The 24,830-nt window shown below is 42.6% G+C and overlaps 1 protein-coding gene across 4 annotated transcripts in view; it reads left to right on the top strand.

Moving 5' to 3' along the window:
* zfat (zinc finger and AT hook domain containing) overlaps nt 1-24,830 on the top strand; it is a 187,885-nt gene that overhangs the window by 148,103 nt on the left and 14,952 nt on the right. For 3 of the 4 annotated variants that reach the window (XM_070895402.1, XM_070895412.1, XM_070895384.1), the window contains 3 exons: nt 5,958-6,079; nt 13,134-13,263; nt 14,101-14,228. In XM_070895402.1, coding sequence (XP_070751503.1) covers nt 5,958-6,079; nt 13,134-13,263; nt 14,101-14,228 — 380 coding nt within the window. The remainder of the gene's footprint in view (nt 1-5,957; nt 6,080-13,133; nt 13,264-14,100; nt 14,229-24,830) is intronic. The other variant, XM_070895392.1, reaches the window with a different exon arrangement.

Below are 24,830 nucleotides of genomic sequence, written 5' to 3'. Positions count from 1 at the left end.
AAAGGTTGAGCAGGTTGGGTCTATACTCATTAGACTTTAGAAGACTGAGAGGTGATCTTATTGAAATGTATAAGATTCTGAGGGGGCTGGACAGAGTAGATGCAGAGAGGATGTTTCCCACCGTGGAGGAATCTAAAATTAGAGGGCATAGTTTCAGAATAAGGGATTGCCCATTTAAAATGGAGATGAGGAGGAATTTCTTCTCTCAGAGGGTTGTGAATCTTTGGAATTCTCTACCCCAGAGAGCTGTGGAGGCTGGGTCATTGAATATATTTAAGGTGGAGATAGACAGATTTTTGAACGATAAGGGAGTCAAGGGTTATGGGAATCGCTGTACAAAAAAAAAACTTTCCCACCCGACCCGCCACCGATCATGCCCGCTGCCAACACGGAAAATTTAGCCCCTTCTCTATCTGATAGCATCCTACAATATTGAGGCAGAAATCTGTCTTGGCCGGTAGCACAAACAGCGGTGTCCATGAAACTGAATATCAGGTGGGTGTATAACAGCCAGCCGATACAGTACTGCCCAATTTGAATTTCTACCCGATTGTCTCTTCATGATCTATTGCTGTGACCCTTCACCTGGGATCCTCAGTTTGTAGCCTTCCGATCTCTGAGTTAGATGTTGTGGACTCCTTCTTCTAGGTTGATACACCAATACACAACTGAGGTAGTGCTGTATTGGTGGACATACAAGCTTTTGGATGCAGTGTTAAATCAAGGCCTCAGTTTGGTTGGTACAGACAGCGAAAAACATGGAGTTTTCATAGTATCCTGACCAATATTCCTTCCTCAACAAACCATCAAAAACATTCATCTCATTGCTGTCGGTGGCATCTTGCCATGTGAAAAACAAATGCCATATTTTACTCCAGAAGTAATTCACTATCTGAATCATTTTATGTGGTACCTTATCTTTCAGATGCGAGGTGCTATGTAAAGGTATAGTTCAGCTGATTAACGTGTTACTCTTTGTATTGTCATAAAAGAAAAAAGCTACAGATGTTGGAAAGCCAAAACAAAAGAAAATGCTCGACACACTCAGCAGGTCAATCACTGTCTGTGGAAAGAACAAACATGTTAATGTTTCAGGTATGGACCCTCCGTCTAAACACTTTCACCTGACGAAGCATTAATACCTTAAATATTACTTTGTTCGGACTCTCCATGCCCCAGAAAGTTGACTTCAAAATTCTTGTCCTCATTTTAAAGTCCCTCCATGGTCTCCTAGATGCACCCTCTATTCCGCCAACATCAGGCTTCTCCTCATTCCCTCCACTCGACCATTGCTGGCCATATACTCAGCCCTCTCATTTTCTCTCTTTTCCCCTTCTGCTCAGCATTCACAGTTTTGTCCTAATCTTAAGTGCTATGAGACACGTACTTTCCTACACATGTAGAGTGCCGTGTAAATGCAAACTGTTATTTATCCCTCAATCAACATAACAAAAACAGTTTGTCTGGTCATTATCACATTGCTGTTTGTGGGAGTTTGCTGTGCGCAAATCGGCTGCTGCGTTTCCCACATTACAACAGTGACGGCACTCCAAAAGTACTTCATTGGCTGTAAAGTGCTTTTGAGACGTCCGGTGGTCGTGAAAGGCGCTATATAAATGCAAGTCTTTCTTTTTTTTTCTCACTGCCTCTGTGTTGTCTGACTGCTTCTCTCACATTCAATCTTGGATGAGCTACAATTTCCTCCAGCTAAACATTGATAAGACCAAAGCCACCCTCTTTGGCTCCTGCCACAAACTCAGCACCCTTGCCACTGATTCCATTCCCTTCCCTGCTAGTGTCTCAGGCTGAACCAAATTGTTTACAACCTCAGCAACAATTAAGCCCTGAGCTGACTTTCCGACCCCATATTCTCGCCAACACAAAGACTGCCTATTTCCACATCTGTAACATCGCCCGCCTCCACTCTGCCTCACCTCATTTGCTGCTGAAGCCCTTATCCATGCTTTTGTCACTTATAGTAACTTCCCTGCTCATCTGTCCGGCCTCTCATTCTCCACCCTCGATAAACTTAAGCTCATCGGAAATTCTGTTGCCTGTATTCTTTCCCGCTCACTCATTACTCTGATCTACATTGGCTCCCAGTTCCCTGAATGCCTCAAATTTAAAATTCTGATCATTTTTAAAAATTTGTTTCTGGGATGTGGGCATCGCTGGCAAGGCTGGCATTTATTGCCCATCCCTAATTGTGAAGGTGGTGGGCCGCCTTCTTGAACCGCAGGGGACAGTTATGAGTCAGCCACATTATGGGTCTGGAGTCACATATACACCAGACTGGGTAAGGACAGCAGATTTCCTTCCTAGATGACAATCTGGTAATTTCATGGTCACCATTACTGATACTAGCTTTTTATTCCAGATGTATTTAATTAACTGAATTTAAATACCCCAGCTGCTATGGTGGGATTTGAACTCTAGATCACTATTTCAGTAACGTAACCACTATGCGTACCCCTGACTTCGTCGCCCCCCCTCCCCATTTCTGAACCTCCTTCAGTCCTACTGCTCCTCCAGAACTCTCCATTCCTCTGACTCTTGACTTCTTGTGCTCTTTGCCTCAACATTGGTGGCTATGCCTTCCTAAACCTCGCTACCTCTCCTTCCCTCTCTCCTTTAAGACCTTTAAACACAGCTCCTCGATCAAGATATTTTGTCACCCTTCCTAACAGCGCTTTCTTTGTGAAGTGTCTTTTTCTATATTAAAGGCACTGTTTCCAATTAAGGATAGCTATCTAATGACCTTTATTGGCAGTGTGCCATCTGGTGAAGACAGCGTCAGACTCAGCTGTGATACCTTCCACCTACTAGTGGTCTAATAGCCTACAAACACTTACTGCTTATACTCACATGAATAGCAACCACTTGGCATGGAAAACTACTGGAAATCATCATCATATGACTGGAAATACCAACAGTAACAAAAGCTGCTTTCGTGCTTGGATCTGATGAGCTCTGAGAAAAGGGACCTATTTGAAGTGCTAATGATTTCTCTTGGATTCGATCATCCTGCTGTGCATTTGAAGTGCAAATAGTTTTTCCTTCAGATGTGAGCACCCTGCTGTGCATTTCTGTCATTTTCTATTTCTATTTCAGATTTACAGCATTTGTTGTTTTGCTTTTTACTCTCTTACTCTCTGGATCTGCCACTTGTCTTTTCTTGAAGATGAAGTCACAGGCTTATCAAGGCAATGGAATTAATTTTTAAGATTGCTGTACCAAAGGGCTGACACAGACGCAGTGGGCCACCTGCCCTCCTGTGCTATATCATCACCATAGGCGGTCCCTCGAACGAGGATGACTTGCTTCCACGAGAGTTCACAGATGTTTCAATGAAGGACCCGATGTTCCAGTCCTGAACTCCAGTTGAAGGGGTGGAAGATGCCTGTGCATGGCTTTTTTTAACATGTGGTGACCGTTGCACATCAACCACCACACGGGCTTGACAGAGCTAGGCCTTTATCCAGTGGCAAGGATTAACCAGGACGACTGGAGACCTGCTCTGCTGCACGGACCTAGTGCACACACATATCGCAATGTGGGCTAGCCCGTGCTGCCCCTGGGCCCTCAGCTCTTCTGGGCCCCATACCCTCATTTGCCGCATCTCCACCACGATGTTCCAGGACCCGGCGCTCCAGCTCTATTTATAGCCCGACCTGCAGTGCTGTTCTCACACAGGTCGGGTGGCCCACTATGTTCCAGGGCCCAGCGCTCCAGCTCTGTATAGCCCCGACCTGTGGTGGTGTTCTCACACAGGTCTACCCACTAGGACCCAGTTGGAAACAGACACTGACATCGCTCACTTTGTTCCTGCAGTAAGATGGCCACGCATTCGCTTTGCTACTCACTGAATCAAGATGGCAGAGCGCTGAACATCTATGGTAACTTCTCTGCCTCTCTTGCACTAAAACATGATCGAAAAAAACTCTACATTAAACCTCCCATTATAAAACATATACAGGCAACTCTTGATTATCCGGGTCCCTTGGGGATTGGGCTATGCCGGGTAAACGATTTCTCCGTTGGAGCGAGTTGACATTACAGTTAATGCTTACAGTACTGCAGGTGTGCTCTAACCAATAGCTGTAGCGTATCTTCTAATCCTTGAATTCTAGTCCTCTAGATCTAAAGACCATTAGGCTTGTTGATTACTTCCTGTAACTGTTCATGGCATTTTAATGAATTATGAGAGGCAGTGGACCTGTTTGCGAGCAGCAGCGGGAGCTGAGGCAAGGCAGATCGCTTAAAAGCAGCGCGGCAAGTGCAGGCTCGACAGAGGCAGTGGACCTGTGTGCGAGCAGCAGCGGGAGCTGAGGCAAGGCAGAGCGCTTAAAAGCAAGGCTCAACAGGCAACATTCGAAAGGAACATCAGAGTTTCAAAGTGTCGTCACACACACGGAATTTTAAATGCCGATACAACAGTTTCCCGTTGCATCCGTGTGCAGATAATTGAGAGTTGCCTGTATTATACAAATCAGAAGACAGTGTATTGTTATTCAGTGCCATTAGTACCCATTTGGATTGTAGTATGCAGTCACAATACCATGGGAAAGATGTTCTTGCTCTTCAGAGATTGCAACATAATGATGTCAGGAATCTAGGTTATGAGGAAAGTTTAAGGAAGTTAAGGTGTTCTTGTTGGTAATAACGACATCCCGAGGCTGAACTCAAGAATTTTGGGACCAGTTGTATGGCTCAATACCACATAGGATAGTCCATTTATCCACTGAGTCATCAAAGAAGCTTTTTTTTCATATATAATACAAAATAAAAACAGAAAATGCTGGAAATACTCAGAAAGTCACGCAGCATCTGTGGAGAGAGAAACGGTTAAAGTTTCAGCTCGATGATCTTTCATCAGAAGTGGAAAAAGTTAGAGATGTAACAGATTTTAAGCAAATGCAGGGGCAGGGGGTAAAAGAACAAAAGGGAAGGTCTGTGATAGGGTGGAAGGCAGGAGCGATTAAATGACAAACGGTATGATAGTACAAAGCAAAAGGAGATGGTAATGGGCCAAGTAAAGAAACAAACGACAAGTCTAGAAGAGGTGCAAATGGGAATGGCAGAATCAACAGCTGCCATCCGAAAAAATAGGGGCAGAATTTATGGTACCTGAAATGCCAGTGAGCGGCCTGCATGGGCCCTCCAGACCGCTACACAGCCCGCAGCTTAACAGAAGCGAAGTGTGTTAGTGACTGTACACCTAAAGATTATATAGCGGCTTTCACAACCGCAGGATGTCCCAAAGCTTTTTCCCCCGATCTAAATAGGACAGAAAGTATGAGGCTCTGCGACCTGGAAAAATCTTACTAGATGCGAACACGGAGTACAAAATCAAGGCTACAATATTGCAGCAGCAACAGAGTATTGCAATTTCTTCCTTTGTAAGTCATTAACATTTTTTGCAATGAATTTTCAGATGGGGTTTTTACTTCTGGAGTCTGCAGGTGAGCTCAAAGTTGAATTGTTGCTAATCAAAGCAGCTCATAAGCTGAAAAAGAAATAGACATCTGCAAACGTTGATGCAGCAGCTGCTAACTGACAGTAGAGACTGTTGTAAGGAGGATTGTTCCAGGGGAAATCCCATGGGAATGATAATGATGTTTAATTTTTCCTTCTATCTTAATAATTCTACCTCGTGGTAATTGTGGGAAATCAACAATTAAATAAATTAAGCGTAAGAAACCATTTTGCTGGCTCAAAGGTGGTTTCATTCTCAATATCTGAGTGTAATATTGAAAGTAATGGGAAATCAGCATTGAGGTCAGGATACATAAAGTTGGTTAATGCTATTTCACAGTATCATCTACCTATCATGTTACATTCTTATGAAATGGTAATTATCCACTCAAAAAGACATGAGGCTTTCAGTGTGACAACGTCAGCCGGATAAGGTTATTAGCATGTCTTCTTACAAAAGGTATGTTCTTTTTTATTAAAAGGTGGTGTAAAGTGTCCAGTGTGCAGTTTTGTGTATGGTACCAAGTGGGAGCTGAACAGACATCTGAAAAACAAGCACGGACTGAAGATTGTGGGCAGCATAGAAGGGGAAGCCATAGAGCAGGTACTTGTTTTCTCACCTCCACTTTTAAATGTGGCCTTATCTTGCTAGGATGCACTTAGCCCATGGCCATTCTTCATATGTATTGTAACAGCAAGTGTCGTTAGATTGGTAACAATAGTCATCAAAGATCAAAGCCCAATCCTCCTCACCTAATATCTATAAATGTGTACGATCCATTGGGGGTCACTAGATAGTGATTAGCTGAGGTCGCCCCTAGCCAGATGTAGCACTCCTACTATTGACCTTGTTGAAATTAACTTTCCGACATTACAACACTTCAAAAGTACTTCATTTTCTGTAAAGCAAGGATGAGTTCTAAATGATCTGAGGTGCTGAAATGAAAAAATATCTAAAGTAAAACCTGGAAACATAGCACATATCTCTGAGGTCCAGTGGACCACAGCTTCCCATCTTATTACACTGTAATATAATCGCCATCATAAATATTGATTTAATGATTTCAAAATAATTGAAATAATGCAAAGCTGGAGTAAACAATAGAATATAAGTCTTGTAGGGTTTGTCACAATCCAAACGCCGGTCCTTACCGGTTTCCAAAGAGTTGGTGAACTCTGGACGGAGCAAATCATTTTAAGGCTAAACAACTTTATGTAACTGATTAGCACAAGTTCATATGACCTTTCTGAAGCAGAAGGTGTCTTTGAGTTCTAACATCCCTTTATTCAATCTCTATACCAATCAGTCTGCATTTAAGCCATTGTCTATTGTTGCTTCTTAATCATCTGGTAAGTAGCAGAAATATGCACCATGGGTCGACGATGCTTAATCTGTAAGGGCATCTCTCTTTTTGCAATGGTGTCCAAAAGGTTTAACTTTTCAAATCTTACAGTCTACACTACTATTTATGTTCTGGTCACCATACCACAAAAAAGATATGCTTGTATGAAAAATGTACAGGATAGAAGAACAAGACTGATCCCATTCAAAGGGAATAAGCTATGAAAGATCAGGTATTAGTGTACAAACACTTGTATGCATTTGTACGGCATTAATCTGCTTATTGTTTTAACGGAGGAGTTTATTTTAATGGGGTTAATGCTCAAGAAGCTGGGGTTGTTCCCTTTAGAGCAGAGAAGGCTAAGAGAAGGTTTGATAGAAATGATTAAAATTATGAAGGATTTAGATAGAGTAAATAAAGAGAAACTGTTCCCAATGGCAGGCGGGTCGATAACCAGAGGAGACTGATTTAAAGTGATTGGCAAAAGAACCAGAGGCAACATAAGGAAAACCCTTTTTAAACAATGAATGGTTAGAATTTGGAATGCATTGCTTGATAGAGTGGTGGAAACAGTTTCACTAGTAGCTTTCAAAAGGGAATTGGATTACTACTTGAAGGAGAAAAAATTGCTGGGATATAGAGAAAGAGCCAGGGAGTGGGACTAACTGGATTGCTCTTCGAAGGAGCTGGTATAGACTTGAAGGGCCGAAATTTGAAAACGAGCCACATATTAGGACAGATGAAAAGACGTAGGTTTTAGGGAGTGTCTTAAAAGAGCAGAGAATTCCAGAACTTAAGACCTAGGAAGCTGAAAGTACGGCCATCAATGGTGAAGCGATTCAAATTGGAAATGTGCAAGAGGCCATGGATAAGATGAACTTGACGAGGGCATGATGGGAGATAGGAGAGAAACTGGGAGAAAGATATGAGTTCATGGCTTGGGCAGGTGGGAACTTATTAAGTAATATCGCAAACAGCAATTTCTAGCTTGCAGCAGATTAAGCTTTATAGTCTGGGAAAATGCAGGCAAGTTTTATTAAAAGTAAAGTGAGGAGTGCAGTCTAGGTGGTTCATGTCCATGCTGTGTATCAAGCAAGAAAGTTTTGGGGAAATAAAATTGAACATTGACAAGTCCTGTCAGACCAACAATACTGCTCTTTGGATTTGGGATAATTTTGAAATTATAAAAAGGACTCAGGCACAATATAGTGGGTTATTTTGGGGAAATAAAAGGTCCAAGTGGAGGTTTGGTTAAGTGCAACAAACAAGCAAAATGTGTTATTAACTTGGACCAGATGGGAATGTTAATCTATGGTTTCTATATATAATATTGAATTGGACAGCAAAGTTCCTCCAGGGCTCGTGAATGAAATGAAATGGTAAATTACTGTGTAATTTTGAAAGAGAGGAAGTAATTGAGGATATAAGATAGAAACATAATAATTACATTAACAAATGGGAACTTTTCTAAAATAATTTTACCATAAAATGGTACTATTTTGAGGGGGTGCAAGAGCTGGGGGTGCATATCACAAAACCTTGAAAGTGGCAGGGCAAGTTGATAAGGCAGTTAATAAACCGTATGGGATACTTGGCTTTGTAAATAGAGGCATTTAATACAAAAGCAAGTCATGCTAAACCTTTAAAAATCACGGGTTAGGCCTCAGCTGCAGTACTGTGTACTATTCTAGGCACCACACTTTAGGATGAACGTCAAGATCCTGGAGAGGGTACAAAAGAGGTTTGCCAGATGATAGCAAGGATGTGGAGTTCCGTTGGGCCCAAAATTGCCCAGGAGTTGCTCCGTTTTTTTTGGAGCAACTTAATTTTTCTGGCGTATCTTAAAAATCTCCATTTTGCACATTCAATTTGCCTCAGAGTAAGTGAGTTAGTTAGGATTTTTTTTAGTTTAGTTTAGTTTTGTTCAAAAGGGGGCGTTACCAGCCACCTATGCCTGTTTTGTCCATTTAAGCCAGGTTGGACAGCTAATAGTTGCTCCAAACTAACTTAGGCCAGCGTATGTGGCCACTTGTGGCTGCACAGAAAACACTTGCGGAGAATTAAGAAATCAGCGCAGGTAGCTAGAGACAGCAAGGGGAAGGGAAGCGGAGAGGACCTTGCAAAGCACTAAACACCTTCACAACAACATTCAAGAAGCATAAAAACCATTAATAATAAATAAAAAATTAAACTTAAGTCCTACCTTCCTAACTTGGCCTGGGGAGTCAGCGGGCCGACTCCGACTCCGACTCTCTCTCTCGAGGACTCTCAGACTCTCCGACGATTTCTCCGAGGGACTTCTCCGTGGGACTTCTCCGTGGGACTTCTCCGTGGGACTTCTCTGAGGGACTTCCGGCTGGGGGCAGGAGCTACTGCGTATGCGCGAAACCTCCAGTGCCCTTGCGTTGAGCTGCCGGCACTGTTTTTTGCGCAGGGCCCTAACTCCGCCCACTAATGGACAGACCACACCGCGCCAAGCCATGAGAGAGACCACAGAGTGTCCAGAATCCAGGGAGATCTTTTTGGCGCCGTTTTCACCCTAGGATGTCGCCGCATCTCCGGTGAGTACGCCGAAAAAACGGATGGGCCAAATTTGGGCCCGTTAAGAAGCTGGGATTGTTCTCCTTAGAGCTGAGATGGTTAAGGGGAGACCTAATCGTAGTATTCAGAATTATGAAGGGTTTTGATAGAGCAAGTAGGGACAAACTATTTCCTCTGGCGAGTGGGTCAGCAGCCAAAGGTCAAAGATTTAAAATAATTGACAGTAGAACTAGAAGGAGAAAGTTCTTCACACAAAGGGTTATTAAGATCTGGAATGCTCTACTGTGTCTGAAAGTGTGGAATCAGATTCCATAGTAACTTTTAAAAGGCAATTGGGCATGTACTTGAAGTGGACTAATTTGCATGGTTATGGGGAAAAGGCTGGGGTGTGGGGGCACAAGCATAATGGGTCGAATGGCCTCCTGTGATATACGTTTGAGATTCTATTTTCTTGGTATATTAGGGGGAATGGGAATCATTTCAAAGGGGTTAGAAAAAAATGCATGATGCATCCATGGGTAACATAAATCAATGTGCCCTTTCACATTCTAGTGAAAATTAGGAAAGTGTCAGTGAGAATAGTTAATTGATAGCTTTCTCTTGGAGATGTTAGTGACCTTGCCTATAGTGAAACATAGAAACATAGAAAATAGGTGCAGGAGTAGGCCCTTCGGCCCTTCGAGCCTGCACCACCATTTAATAAGATCATGGCTGATCATTCCCTCAGTACCCTTTTCCTTGATTCTCTCCATACCCCTTGATCCCCTTAGCCGTAAGGGCCTTTTCTAACTCCCTCTTGAATATATCCAATGAACTGGCATCAACAACTCTCTGCGGCAGGGAATTCCACAGATTAACAATTCTCTGAGTGAAGAAGTTTCTCCTCATCTCAGTCCTAAATGGCCTACCCCTTATCCTAAGACTATGTCCCCTGGTTCTGGACTTCCCCAACATCGGGAACATTCTTCCCGCATCTAACCTGTTCAGTCCCGTCAGAATCTTATACGTTTCTATGAGATCCTCTCTCATCCTTCTAAACTCCAGTGAATAAAGGCCCAGTTGATCCAGTCTCTCCTCATATGACAGTCCAGCCATCCCTGGAATTAATCTGGTGAACCTTCGCTGCACTCCCTCAATAGCAAGAATGTCCTTCCTTAGATTAGGAGACCAAAACTGAACACAATATTCCAGGTGAGGCCTCACTAAGGCCCTGTACAACTGCAGTAAGATTTCCCTGCTCCTATACTCGAATCCCCTAGCTATGAAGGCCAACATACCATTTGCCTACTTCACCGCCTGCTGTACCTGCATGCCAACCTTCAATGACTGATGAACCATGACACCCAAGTCTCGTTGCACCTCCCCTTTTCCTAATCTGCCGCCATTCAGATAATATTCTGCCTTCATGTTTTTGCCCACATTTATCCACATTATGCTGTATCTGCCATGCATTTGCCCACTCACCTAACCTGTCCAAGTCACCCTGCAGCCTCTTAGAGTCCCTCTCACAGCTCATACCGCCAACCAGTTTAGTGTCATCTGCAAACTTGGAGATATTACACTCAATTCCTTCATCCAAATCATTGATGTATATTGTAAATAGCTGGGGTCCCAGCACTGAGCCCTGCGGCACTCCACTAGTCACTGCCTGCCATTCTGAAAAAGACCCGTTTATCCCGACTCTCTGCTTCCTGTCTGCCAACCAGTTCTCTATCCACGTCAGTACATTACCCCCAATGCCATGCGCTTTGATTTTGCACACCAATCTCTTGTGCGGGACCTTGTCAAAAGCTAAACATTCAAAGAAAACTGAATTTGATAGCTCTCCCAAGTATGGAGTTTATAGATAATTATCAACAAATAAAATAATACCAAGGAAACTGTTGGAGCAATATGTATATGTGTTTATGAAACTTAATGTTAATAACATGTAAACCCAAGTTGATCTAAGAAGATATCAAAAAGAAAGTTAAGAGATAAGGTGAAAATTAAAAAGTGATTTCATTCATGTTCAAAAGGAGGAAATGTTAGAATATTGACCATTACTAGTTGACCATCTTCCCATCAGCCCCTGCCTTGTATACAGCATGTTAAAGTGTTCTTGTGACGTACCAGCTGAGCTTACAAATAACAGGTTTTGTTTTGGAACAACCTGTAAGGAACCTGACACTTTCTGATGAAAGGAGAGGATAATAACAAGCTTGTAAGACAGAGATGGACATCGAGGAGATTAGGAGTTGGTAGCGTGGTCTCCGCTTGGTGGGATAATAAGGACCAAGATGAGTAGGTGCAGCCAAAGTAGCCTAATAGTATAAAGATAGACCCTTTTCCCTCAAAGTTAGAGCTCTTGAGACTGTTGGAAGCCCATTTACCTGAATGGTAGCCCACAAAGGTGCAAGTCAATCATCTTGATCTTCGTGGATGAAGGTTGTATTCATTGCTTTTCCTTTAATGTAATACTTGTACAGTTGTACAAGAACAATTCTACAATTCTGTTGTTAATCAATGTATATTATAGCTTGTTGTTTAAAACCACTCGGGCCTGAATCACGCAGAGGTTATTGTTACAGGATTAGCAACCCTTGACAACCGCAACCACAGGAAATCCGCTAACAATAGGCAAATGTTTGGAATAATCTGCCGAGCAATGTAATACAGGTGAAAATATTGGGGTTATTCAAATCCTGACACAAGAACAGTAATACTTGCATTAATGAGATGTAACGCTGTTTGCTTTAATTGATAATATACCAGACACTGGAGAACAGTGGCTCTCCCATTCTACATTATAAATGATGGCAAGCTGTGAATGAGTAATAGAGATTTTCTCTCAATAGCAATCTAAGATGCTTCTCACAAGCGAGAAGACATCTCAAAGCACTATAAGGACGCTGAGCAGGAAGGGAAAAAAATAAAACTGATGACGGTCAGGTTGGGTGGGGCGGCGGGGGGGAGCAAAGACATAGTTGAAGAGAAGGATTTTAAGGAGGGAAGTCAATGGAAAGAACAAAATCATGGAGACTGATGAATGAACAGTTTTGGAGTTGGGGGACAGGGTAGTAGCCTAGTAGAGGAACGGAGACATGAGGCTGGAGGAAATCCATTACTGTTGATGACATAGGTGATCAAGGAGTGGCATTGAGGGGATCTCAGTTATGAGCTGGAGTGTTCTTCCTTTTTGATACTGCGCCTGATGGGATAGAGGACTCCGGGAAAACTACACAATAAGAACCGAGCAAATCCACAGCATGGGAGTTGGTTAAAATGTTTCTCTTTAACCTCTGGGACCTGGATTCATAGCTGCTACATTTAGTGTCCCTAGTGGTTGCAAGAACACAGTATGAAATTGCCTATAACTTTGCACAAGTTGGCAGTTTGATATGAAGGATATCACAAAGATGCTGACAACAAGAATTTGCCGAGTGCCTTTCATCGATTCATTAGACGATGTTTGGAAATGGAAGTAGGTAGTGAAGAGATGTGGGGTTTGAAGCTCAGCCTAAGAGAAAAGTCAAGAAGAGGGATAGCACTGTTCAATATGGTGAAAAGTTTCAGTCAGTAGCCAACAGCAAGGCTTATCGTTGAAGAAGAAATGAGGGAGTTTTACCCGCCTACTGCCCTTAGGGTGCTTGATGCTAACACCGAGTAAGAAATTATGCAAAAAATGTTACATTCACCCACGCTAATAATCACAGGAAATTCACACTTTTTTAATTTAAAAAAGCAATATATTTTGAAGGAAGTGATTTTGGACATACTTGTGTTTGTGTGCAGCAGGTCCTTGAAGCTCCCCCTGAGCAGACTCAAACACAGTACTTTCACATAGCAGAGAGTGAAGAGGACATCCAGGGCACTCAGGCAGCTGTGGCAGCTCTTCAGGACCTGCGGTACAACACAGAGAATGGTGAGTGAAGGAGTCCAACTCTGGGAACTTCCTGTTATGACTTTAACTCCGTTCATATTAGAGAAACAGTGTGGTCAATTACTTGTGAATTAACTTGCTTTATATTAGTTCTGGGCCCACTCGGGTATTAAGATAATGCGTAACTAGGAGCATGTTAATAAAATTGCTACCTGGTGATGGGCTCAGAGCATATTATTAATGTAAATCTGGAGCAGTTTATTGATGTCACCTGGATCTTTTTTATGACTTTACCCTACCTGTGCACACACGTTCAGGAAATTATGTACTTCGGTCCACAAACCTAACTTCTTGGTCCATTTACAACTACACTGTGACAAAAGGCCTTTTGTCACAGTGTAGTTGTAAATGGCAGTATGGATTGAGTTTCTAAAGTCTCTGTTCAGACTCCATTGTCATCTTGTTAAAAAAATCGTATTCACTGTTGTGTGTGTAAGGCCACGCGGTTTACTAATTTTATATTAAATCTTAAAATGCTGGAAATGCACAGTATTTCTTAGACGATCTTGTGCTCATGGTGGGCTGGAGGTGATACAATAGTGGTGTTCCCATAGAAAGGGAAAACTGAGCCAGAGTTCCAGCTCCCGTGCACGTGTGGATGTTGTGTGAGGACAGTCAGGCTCGGCTGTACTGCCTTCTATAATTAAGTAGCCATGATGCATTCAGTGTCTAGGTTCACACATGTAGAATAGTATTTGAGCACTGTTGATGCCTGTAGATTTGTGCCCAGCAATAAATCCATGCTGTTTAGAGATGAAGGGGAAGAAATTAGCAAAACTAAACATTACTGATTTTATATCTGTTGTCTCTTATTCCTAGGGGATAGAATGGATTCAACAGCTGTAAACATTCTTCAACAGATCATTGGTTTAGCTCCAGAGCACCATGATGGTGCCGTTGCTTCTGTGGTTACCATGGCACCCGGCACATTAACAGTTGTGGAACAAGTAAGATTTCCATTCTCTTTTATCTGGAATTAACTCTTGCAGCACTATAATGTCAATTGTAAAGTAAAGTTCACTCCACTCTGCCTCAATCTCAGACGAGTACTTCCTGCTGCATGCTGCATGAATGTGGCATTCTATTTCACGATTTAATGGTTCTTCGGTTAGTCCTATATTAATGGCAGCTTTATGCTGTGGACATACACCCACTGGGAACTGAGATGCAACTGCCCAGGTCATTAGCTAGCAGAGAGAGGGGAGACTATCTTTTCATCAATCTGGGCTGGTTGGAACTCAGGTTCCGGAAGTGAATGTTTTATCTTGCTGTGCCACCCAGTCATAATTTCCAAAGTTATGGCACCAATGTACTATGTGCCTTCATAGCCTTAATCTCCCTCTCCAACTCCAACATACGTGTGCAATGCTCTATCACAAGGAGGTAAAAGTGGTGGTGAGATGTTTCTCTATATCTCGGTGTGAGCCTTAGTGGTTGCCTCCGAGTCAATAGGTCATGGGTTTAAGTCCCACTTCAGAGACTTGGCTGCCACTCCAGTGCATTGTTAAGGGAGTACTACACTGTCGGAGCTGCGGCCTTTTGGATGGGACGTTAGACCTAGGTACCATCTGTCCTCACTACAAGATTCCTGGTACTATTCAAAGAAGAGCTGAGAAGTCTCCTAGTGTCCTGGCCAACATTTTTCCCTCATACAACACCACCAAAACAGATTATCTGGCAATTTTCCTCATTGCTGTTTGTGTGACCTTGCTGTGCGCAAATTGGATGCTATGCTTGCCTGCATTACAATCCTGACTACACTTTAAAAGTACTTCATTTAGCTGTGGAGAATTTTGGGACATTTTGCGGTTGTGAAAGGCGCTATATAAATGCAAGTTCTTTCTTCAGTAGTGTGAATCATAGAGCTTGATTTTCCAGTCCTTTGCGCTCCAGCGTTTAGGTCTCCTGCGCCCCGTCGCGATCCTCTGGTCCCGGTTTGCGACGGCACTGAGTAGCAACGCCAGGTAGAGCTGCGCCAGGTGTACAATGTCTTTCGTTGTGACACTAGCAGTACTTTGGCCTCTTGCCTGATCCATCTGCCAGGAAGTACACCCGCAATGACTGCCTGGGAAATCGGTGCGGTCCAGCATAGCCGACGGCGCAGAGTACACTGAATGCAAGTGCAAGTGTTCTTTTAATTTTTTTAGCGATTTGTGTTGTGGGCAATGTTTTGGGAATGTTTTTGTGTTTTTTTTTTTAAGGTTCTCCCCCCTCCCCCCAGGCCTCTGTCGGAACGCACATGGCCCAGCAGTTTAGTTCGCGAGTTTTCCATCTTTGCGTCACGAAAAGTGTATTACGCCTCCCTTCGCGCTGCGCCCCCTGACGCAGTGCCCAGATGCCGAAACCTTCTTACTGAAACCTAATTCCCGGCTGGTAACTTTCCCGCCCTGCCTCTGTTTTCGCCCCGAAAGTAGAAAAGCCTAAAATCCAGCCCTTACTGTTTTACAATTAGTTGCTTCTATTTTGAAAATATTTTGAAGGTGGTTTCCCAGGAATCAGGGTTGGAAATTTCCATATGGTGCAGGGTTTCTTAAATTGGACTGAATCTGTACCCACGTGGCTCACTTTTGCTGCCAGTTCCTCCTTGACACTTGAATTCTCTATATGGATAGCAAGTTGATCCCAAGTCCCAAGCTGCTTGCAGAGTGTCAATGGCATCTCAAGGCAGAAGCAATTTTACACCAAGCCCTGCCAGGCAAGCGCTATCGAGTGTACAAGGTATTTCTTTGCTGCTTCTGTTGATGCAGATTTGCAATACTTGTCACCAGTGAACATCTTGGACATCAGGTCTGAAGTTTGGCAGACGGTAATTCTGGGCTCACCCCATTCGGGACCCTCCCACACTATTGCTGCACCTGCTTATGCTTTGGTTGTAACGTACAAATACAATGATCGTAGAATGATACAGGACAGAAACAAGCCATTTGGTCCATTACTGTGTCATTTTTCTCCACATGAGCCACATAATTTAATCCCACTCTCACACTTGCTGCTCATACCCTTTAATAATCCTCTTTTAAATAAAGCAATGGAGGCTGCAGGTCTTCAGTGTTAAAATGAGGAATTGGTGGGAATTGAGCAGGAAACGGAACAGCTCCATTTTAAATACTCTTGTCCTCCTTTCCGACAATCAGATTCCCTGAAAGAGAGTGGGAAACACAGAGTTTACTTGCCTTGTCCCTTTAAGGACTGCAGGCCAGGTGGATAAGGTGGTTAAGAAGGCATATGGAATGCTTGCCTTTATTGGCCGAGGCATAGAATACAAGAGCAGGGAGGTTATGCTTAAATTGTATAGTACACTGGTTAAGCCACAACTGGAATACTGCGTGCAGTTCTGGTTGCTGTATTATAGGAAGGACATGATTGCACTGGAGAGGGTGCAGAGGAGATTTACAAGGATGCTGCCTGGAATGGAGAATCTTAGCTATAAGGACAGATTGGATAGGTTGGGTTTGTTCTCCTTGGGAGGCTGAGGGGAAACCTCATTGAGGTGTATAATATTTTGAGGGACCTGGATATAGTGGATAGCGAGGGCCTATTTTCCTTGGTGGAAGGGTCAATTACGAGGCGGCATAGGTTTAGGGTGGTTGGTGGAAGGTTTAAATGGGATTTGAAGGGAAGCTTCTTAACGCAGAGGGTTGTGGGGGTCTGGAACTCGCTGCCTAGAAGGGCGGTGGAGGCAAAAATCCCCACCACATGTAAAAGGTGCTTGGATGTGCACTTGAAGTGCTGTAACCTGCAAGGTTACGGACCTAGTACTGGTAAGTGGGATTAGACTGGATAACCTCATGTTGGTTGGCACAGACAGAATGGTAAGTACTTCAGGGAATCTAATATGGCCAGAGTGATGATCTGAATTAGTTTCGATCGCCTGGATGGGTCGGAGAGGAATTTTCCCAGATTTTTTTCCCCCATTGGCCTGGGTTTTTATCTGGTGTTTTGCCTCTCCCAGGAGATCGCATGGCTCCGGGTGGGGTGGAGTGTAAAAAGTTGCAATACATGGGGTATCAAGGTTGTGTGGGGCGGACTGGTTGGGCCGGATGCTCTTTACCTGTCCACCATTGTCCATTGTTCATAGGTTTATATGTAACCTTCAGGGCTGCTGACTGAGGGCTGTGTGACTCTTTGTCGGCCGCCGCGTACACGATGGGTCAAAATGGCCTCCTTATGCGCTGTAAATTTCTATGTTTCTATAAGCCCTGAAAAACTAGTTCGAGTTTACACAGTGCAAGCTCCACCTAGTTTTTTAACAATTTCACATCAAGGGTCCTAAAACAGGTGTTAGGCCACCGATTGGTATATACAAAAATGCTAATGCCTATTTCAGGCAGGCTCCCAGAGCCTAAGTAACACCTGATACAATTTTTCATCAGCGCACTTCAAGGGTCAATTGTAGTTTTTGCACCTGTTTTACTCCGGGAAAATGGGCACAATGCATACCAATTATTTTCTCATTGTCTATTAATTAATAATAATATCCTTCCTTCTTTCTCGATCCCTCCTGAAAGATTCTGTTTGGTATATCACTTAGCTATTCAATTGTAGGGAAATGGTGTATCTATTACAATTCTTTTGCTCAGCTATAGGTACTCCCGGGTCAATGCAAGACGTGCTGTTGTCCTGGGACAATTTAGAAATTGTACTTCCGATTTCTGAATCCAAATCGTTAATGTAAATTGTGAACAACAGTGGTCCCCGCACCAATTCTGTGGAATACCATTTCATACCTTTTGCCAGTTTGAGTAGCTTACCCTTAACCCTTAATCTATGTTTACTGTTTTGAAGCCAGCTTGCTATCCATTCTGCTACCTGTCCCCTGATTCCACATCCTTTGACCTTAGTCATGAGTCTACTATGCGGTACTTTATTGAAGGCCTTTAGAAAATCCAAATATATTGCATCTACTGCATTATCCTTGTCTACTCGTTCTGTTACTTCAAAGAATTGAATGGCGGAGCAGGCTCGAGGGACCAAATGGCCTTCTTCTGCTCCTATTTCTTGTGTTCTTAAGCAAGACTTTCCCTTTTGAATTACAGAAAGTATTTAGCTTTTACCTACTCAGAAATGCACATTATTCATGATTAAAGCTAAGCCAGTAAACCATTAAGGTGATAAAGAAACTTGTCATTGACTAGGCTAAAAATATTGCGAAGAAACTCTTAATTTCTCAAAACTGCTAAAAGACAATGTACAACCACCACCTGCAATGCCAGTTGCTATAGCAGAGGCTCCTCTTTGAAATAAAATAAGTTTCTACCATCAACATGGTATCCATTATTCTTAACACAAATCAAGTCTCAAATTCAGCACTAAAAAAGCAGAGACCAAATGAGCAAATAATTACTCAATTAAAACTGAAAAGAAACCTGAGACGGAACCAGCTATACTGTGCAACTGAACCCTTTTTATTGTAGTGAATGAACTGAAATCATCAGAAATAAGATGAGCTAAAATCTGTGTTTCTTTTTTTTGTGCGGTGAGGGGGTGGAAGAGAAACAGCCATTATCATTCCCCACATTCTATTATCCTCCATAACTGTCAACTGTCTTGTGGTTCTTTTTCACTCTTGATTCCTTCCATCTCTCCAGCTTCCTTTTTCCCCCATCTCCATTTACCACAGCATGGTAGTGAGTTGTAAAAAATAATGAGGAATTAAAATAGATACTGGCAAGAACGCTGCATTTGTTTTATTTTTGTACTGATGACATCCAGTCAGCAGCACCTCAAGATTTTCTACTCTGTCTAAAAATGAAAGTGTTCCAACTGGCTGAAAACTAGTTCAAAGTGGGATGAGGACACATCCAATGAATGCAATCTAGGTGACATGATTACAAAAATCAGAGTTGAATAGAGAGCTGTACATACGTAATCTGTAATATAATTTAAATATTTTTACAACTTGTAAATTATATAGATATGCAATTTACGCATTGGATTTTCCAGTAATAGAGTGCCATAATTATAAACATAAGGCAGTTTCCTCACTATTGGAACAAACTATAATAAGTGACAAGTAATAATCAGGAACCATTAAATCATGTACAAAGTTCAATTTCCTGTACAACATTTACATACAGTAACAGTGAACAAAATTTTACATATATCGTGCCTTGTATTTTCCTTCGAAAAATTGTAGTTAGGGAATACAATGAGTGATAAAGGAATGTGACATTCCATCAAACTAAAAATTCAGTTTATAGACAAAATCAGTCGAAATTTGAAATTAAGCCACAAAGCTAACACTGGCAATGTATAAAATGGACTAGTACAATGTACTATGCTCGAAATATTGAAGCTAGAAAGGGAGACTGGACAACCATCAGCAGGCAGGGCAGGAAGCAACAGGCGACAGTATAAAGAGGATCATGTGTGGAGCTGGATTTGTCCAATACGTATACCTGCTTAGGCACCAAGGATGTGGACAAAAATAAACGCGCAAAGGAGGATAACCATGAGCAACTACAAAGCACTGATGAGCAAATGGGGAAAACTATACCGTTAATAAAAATAGGGGAGGAATTTAGTGGATACACTATGCATTAATAGCATGTATCATCCCTCCTTTGCCCATGTGAGCCTGACCGTGTGCTAGGCGTGACAGGGGCAAAAATAGAGATCTAGGGCAAACAGTTCGCCCATCAGGGTGATACCAAATGTCGTTTTTTAAACAACAACCCTGGTTTTCCCAAGTTCTTCCTTCCTGCATGGTAACTTGTTGTTGGGCTGTTTTAAGTTGTTGGATGTCAAGTACCTTTGGAGGGGAAACTGAGACTGCTTGAAGGCAGTCTGCCTGTGCCGAAGCGGCCTGTTTGGCTGCTTCGTCAGCCCTCCTATTTCCTACTGATACTTCATCCTCACCGGTTGTGTGAGCTGCACATTTGATAACGGCTACCTTACTTGGCAACTGAATGGCGTCTAATAGATTAAGCACCAGTTGAGAGTGCTTAATATGCTTTCCACCAGAGGTGATAAAGCCTCTGTTTTTTCACAGTTGTCCAAAATCATGGACCACACCGAATGCATATCTAGAATCAGTATAGATATTAGCAGTATGATCTTTAGCTATTATACAAGCTCTAGTGAGGGCAAACAATTCAGCAGCCTGAGCCGAGGTTCCAGGAGGCAGGGCGAATGCTTCAACAGTTTTGTAGGGATTTACAATAGCATAGCTTGCCAAAAACAAATCATCCGACGGCCTATGTGATGATCCATCCGTATAGAGAATAAGATCAGGATTGTCCATGGGCTCTGTGAGCAAATCTGGTCTTGGTAAGGTGGCTACTTCCACCGTTAACAGACAATCATGCTGGTCTGGATCCTCTACTTCTTTAGTAGGAAGAAAGGTGGCTGGGTTCACTACCGGTGCACGTCGAAAGGTATAGTTAGGGTGTGACAGCAGTAATACTTCATAACCTGTTCTTCGAGACGCTGTAGAGTGTTGTGTGGCAGCTGAATTCAAAAGTAATAACACAGCATGGGCTGTAATGACAGTACATGGATGATCCAAAACAATAGGTACCGATGTTAATTCCTGGATTCTTTTACCTCAATCTGGTTCAGTAAAATTACTGAGTCAAATACCTCTTGTGCTTTGAACAAAGCAGTCTTTATTACCGGCCAGTAAGACCTATCAGACAGAAGATATACTCTCTGGATAGAGCGTACACACTCCCTACGGATAGGTGAAGTTACATCGTAAAGCGTCAACAGTTATACAGTTTTGAAATCAGATAACAAAATACAAATGGATTGACAGTCTAACTCAGCCACTCATTAGTCAATCTATATGAGATGTTCTTCTTGAAAGCTCAAGCATTGCCTCTAAATGTTTCAATCTAATGGTGTGACTATTAACTGAGACCTTGCAATTCTGCAGATTTATTTCATGTTACAATTAGATGTCATTGGCAGGAGTAGTGACTTGAAACCTTGAGACAGACTGTTAGCTATGCTGATGTTGCACTATTTGCAATCTGACATTCTCCCAGCTATTCTTCCATGGCTTATACATTTTCATATATCCCGTTTACTTTACTATCCTTAATTCCATATATTCCGTTCAGATATCCACACCGACTTTTCCACCATGACCGCAGTAGCAGCTACAGCACGTAGACATGCTGGCATTCCCCTTACTACTGGAGGCAGCAAAACCGAATAATAAGCAACTGGTCTATTTCCCCCACCATGTTCTTGGGTTAGTACTGCTGTTGCAAATACTGCGGGGCTTTCGGTGTATCCTTGGGGCAACCTGGTCCATGTGTACTGCTGCTTCTTGTGGGTGAAAGCAAACAGATACTGACTTTCTTGATTTAACGGGATAGAGTAAAAAGCTGAACACATGTCTATTACAGTAAAGACAGTTGCTGTTGGTGGTATAGCAGATAGTATAATGTTGGTGTCCGGTACCACAGGGGTGATAGGACTACTATCTTATTAATAGCTCTCAGATCTTGCACAAATCTCCATTCATTCGGCCTATTAACCTTTGGTATGGGCAGTATCGGAGTGTTACACGGGCTCTGTGTCTTTTCTAAAACTCCTTGTTCCAACAATGTAGAAATGACTGGCTCTATCCCATTTTCTGCCTCTGGAGGCAGTCTGTACTGCCTAATGCTTGGTAACACGGCGTTCTTTATCAATTGTACCCGATGGGGTACTGCAGAATGTACTTGCCCAACATGATTCTTATGCTTTGCCCAAAGTTCAGAAGATACTTGATTCAATGCCATTGGCAGCTTAGGGCTTGGTTGTTCCGGGGGTTGCTGTTTTTCAAAAGTGGAGGCATGATTTTTACCTTTCCACTGGAGAATCCCCCTGTTGTGGGTGATAAAGTCTATCTGAACATTTTGCAATTTTATTACTGACCAAGGTTGATAGCCGTGTTGCTGTTTTTCTCTTTCTATTCCTACAATCATCGGACCCATATCTTTAGGTTTCGCTGGCGGTTTTACAGCCAAGGTCAGATAAGGTGTCGAGTTCGCTTCTCTAAACCGCTGTTGCTGTAAGGGTGTCAAATCGATGGCTACCCCCAATCCTTCTGGTCCAAAATAAATGCGGGGCGTAGCTTCTACTATTTCTTCTCTATTTAAAAAGGATTGTACCAAACACTGGTAAGTTTCAGCTTTTTGTCGAGTGTACCAGGCTGTACAGTGAAGCTGAACTGCCTCAAAGCTTGTCAAAATTATATACATCAATTCTTCAGTATTAGAGTCAAATTTAGCTTTTAAGTTTTGTATAACTTCATGTATCAAGGGGGAATAGTAGTTGCCAATCAATTGCCAACAATAGAGGGCAGCCTTTTCTTTGTTATCCTCCCTCTTCTCTTTTTTAATCCCATTAAAGAACTGATGAATATTATTTGGAGGGAGCTCCATGTACATTCCTTCCTTTGTGCAATAAATTGTGGCTCCTAGTTTGCACAAAGTCTGTCTTCCCGATAAAGGGAGCGGTGTTGTTTTAGAGACTATCAAAGTCTCATCATTAACTGATTGTCCTTCAATTATCAATTTGGTAGGTTCAGATAAAAATTCTTTCATGGGGATACCGGCCACACCCATACTTAAGACGGTGGTGTTGCTTACAGATAATCCCACAGAGGATGGTACAGAAGACATAGTAGCACCGGTATCCACCAGGAACTTCACATAAGTGTCTCCTACTTTTACTACTGCCAAAGGGTTTTCTTCTATGTCTGCCGATAAGAGGAGGGCTGCCGCCTGTACCACTAAGCCTCCGGGGCATCCCTATGCTGATTATTCTGTGCCTGTCCTCGTCCCTTTTGCTGATTTACTGACCTGTTTTAGCCATATTTTCCTTATAAGTAAATAGTCCCTCTCTATCCATGTTAGCCAGTACTGTAACTGTCTCTTTCCAACTTTTTCCTTGCCAGTCCAAAACCCTTATTTTGTATGTTCTTGCTTGTTGTGGCAACATACAATTTAACAAGGTTTGCACTGCCAAAGGTTCATTTTGATCCATTGTTATTCCTGCATGCTCGTCCCAACTATTTTTCCATCTGCCTGCAAAATCTATTCTTCTGCTTTCTGCAAGCAGCGGGTGACTTCCCCTATATCTCCATGCTTTTTAGCTCCCTTTAATAAATGGTACAGGTTTGCTCAAGCCAGTTGTGAAAGGCTACTGGCTTCTTAACAGGATTAGGGGCAGCTGATATCATATCCCGAGCTTCTCCCGGTGTCCAGGGCTTTAGGACAGCCGTTGTTCTGATCATTACACGGGGGCTTGTGTCGTGGGGGTAGTGGAGGAATCGGCCTGTCTTATCCAGCTGAGCGGCCACTATTTCTATAATCTCCTGCCAATCATCCGGCTTGGTGGTTGGAAGACGGGGGTATACGCCGACAGGGGAAGCGGTCAAAACCGGGGCACTCGGGGGGGGCTGTAAGAGGGAGGGGGCTTCTCCTTACCCTCCTCCTCTTTCTTTTTATTTTTAGGGGCTGGTGCCTCTTTGCCACCTCTGTCCATTTTTTAAAACAATTCTCCATATAATCTTTATCCCAACTGGGGTCCCCTGTCCCATTTTTGGTGGTCTGTCTCCATTCCTCAATTTAAGGACAATTTAAAACTTCCTCCATATGGCCAATCCCCATCAGACCAACCGTACAAATCTCTACTAAACGTTACCGCTTATCTGTCGTCTCCTGTTTCTTTAATTACAGTGTCCGCCGGCGAGCCGGGCGGCACAATGGGATCTCCTACCTTCTCTCGTTGCTTTACTACCTTACTGATTCTTTTCTCAGTCTTAGGATGTACTTTCATTCTTTCAGTTGAGAGGTCGTCCTTCTTTCTTTAGAGCACATTTAATGTAGAGCAATGTCCCACGGTGCTTCACAAGAGGTATAATCAAAAGAAATGGTTGTGAGCATCAACAAAAAGGAGCAACCAGGTGTTCAAACACAAAAAGGAAACCGCCCTTACTCTGATGAATGAAGAAAGGTATGCGCGATGTGTTGATATTGTCTCTCCAATATTACTTCATCTGCAATTAATCACGACAACCTGCCAATGAATTATTAGTAATACTGCTGTTTTAAATTGGATGGACCTTATCAAGCAGCCTATGTTTAGTCAATTATTTATGCATTTACTTTCATTATGGAATATATGTTCAGCAGTGTCATTACCCCATGATTTTGGAATGCATCCATTTTAAAAGCAAATCTTGTCCTGACTCCAAAATGTTGCTGTCAAAAAAATCTCTCTTGGTGCTAAATTATTTAATAAGCCAAGCTTGTGCTACTAATCTGTTCTGTCTCTGGCAGATGTACTGTGCATTATGTGTCATACGCAAAGCTATTGCTTCTTTAGAAATTCAGTTATAACCACCAAACCAACTGCTAGATAGATGAAAAACGCAGGGATAGAGAATAAAGGTGAAGAGAGGGAAAACTGCAGATGCACACAGGGTTAGGGAGAAGGAGAATCATTAACAGATGGACACAAAGAACTATCGATACACACGGGAACACAGAGAGAGGGAGAGAAACACAATTACACGTGGACTGAGAGAAAGACCACAATTATACACCAAT

Source organism: Pristiophorus japonicus, chromosome 1 (assembly GCF_044704955.1).
Source record: "Pristiophorus japonicus isolate sPriJap1 chromosome 1, sPriJap1.hap1, whole genome shotgun sequence".
NCBI classification, from domain to species: Eukaryota; Metazoa; Chordata; class Chondrichthyes; family Pristiophoridae; genus Pristiophorus; species Pristiophorus japonicus.
The sequence above is the reverse complement of the archived record's forward strand: the minus strand, read 5'-3'. Positions and strand labels throughout refer to the sequence as shown.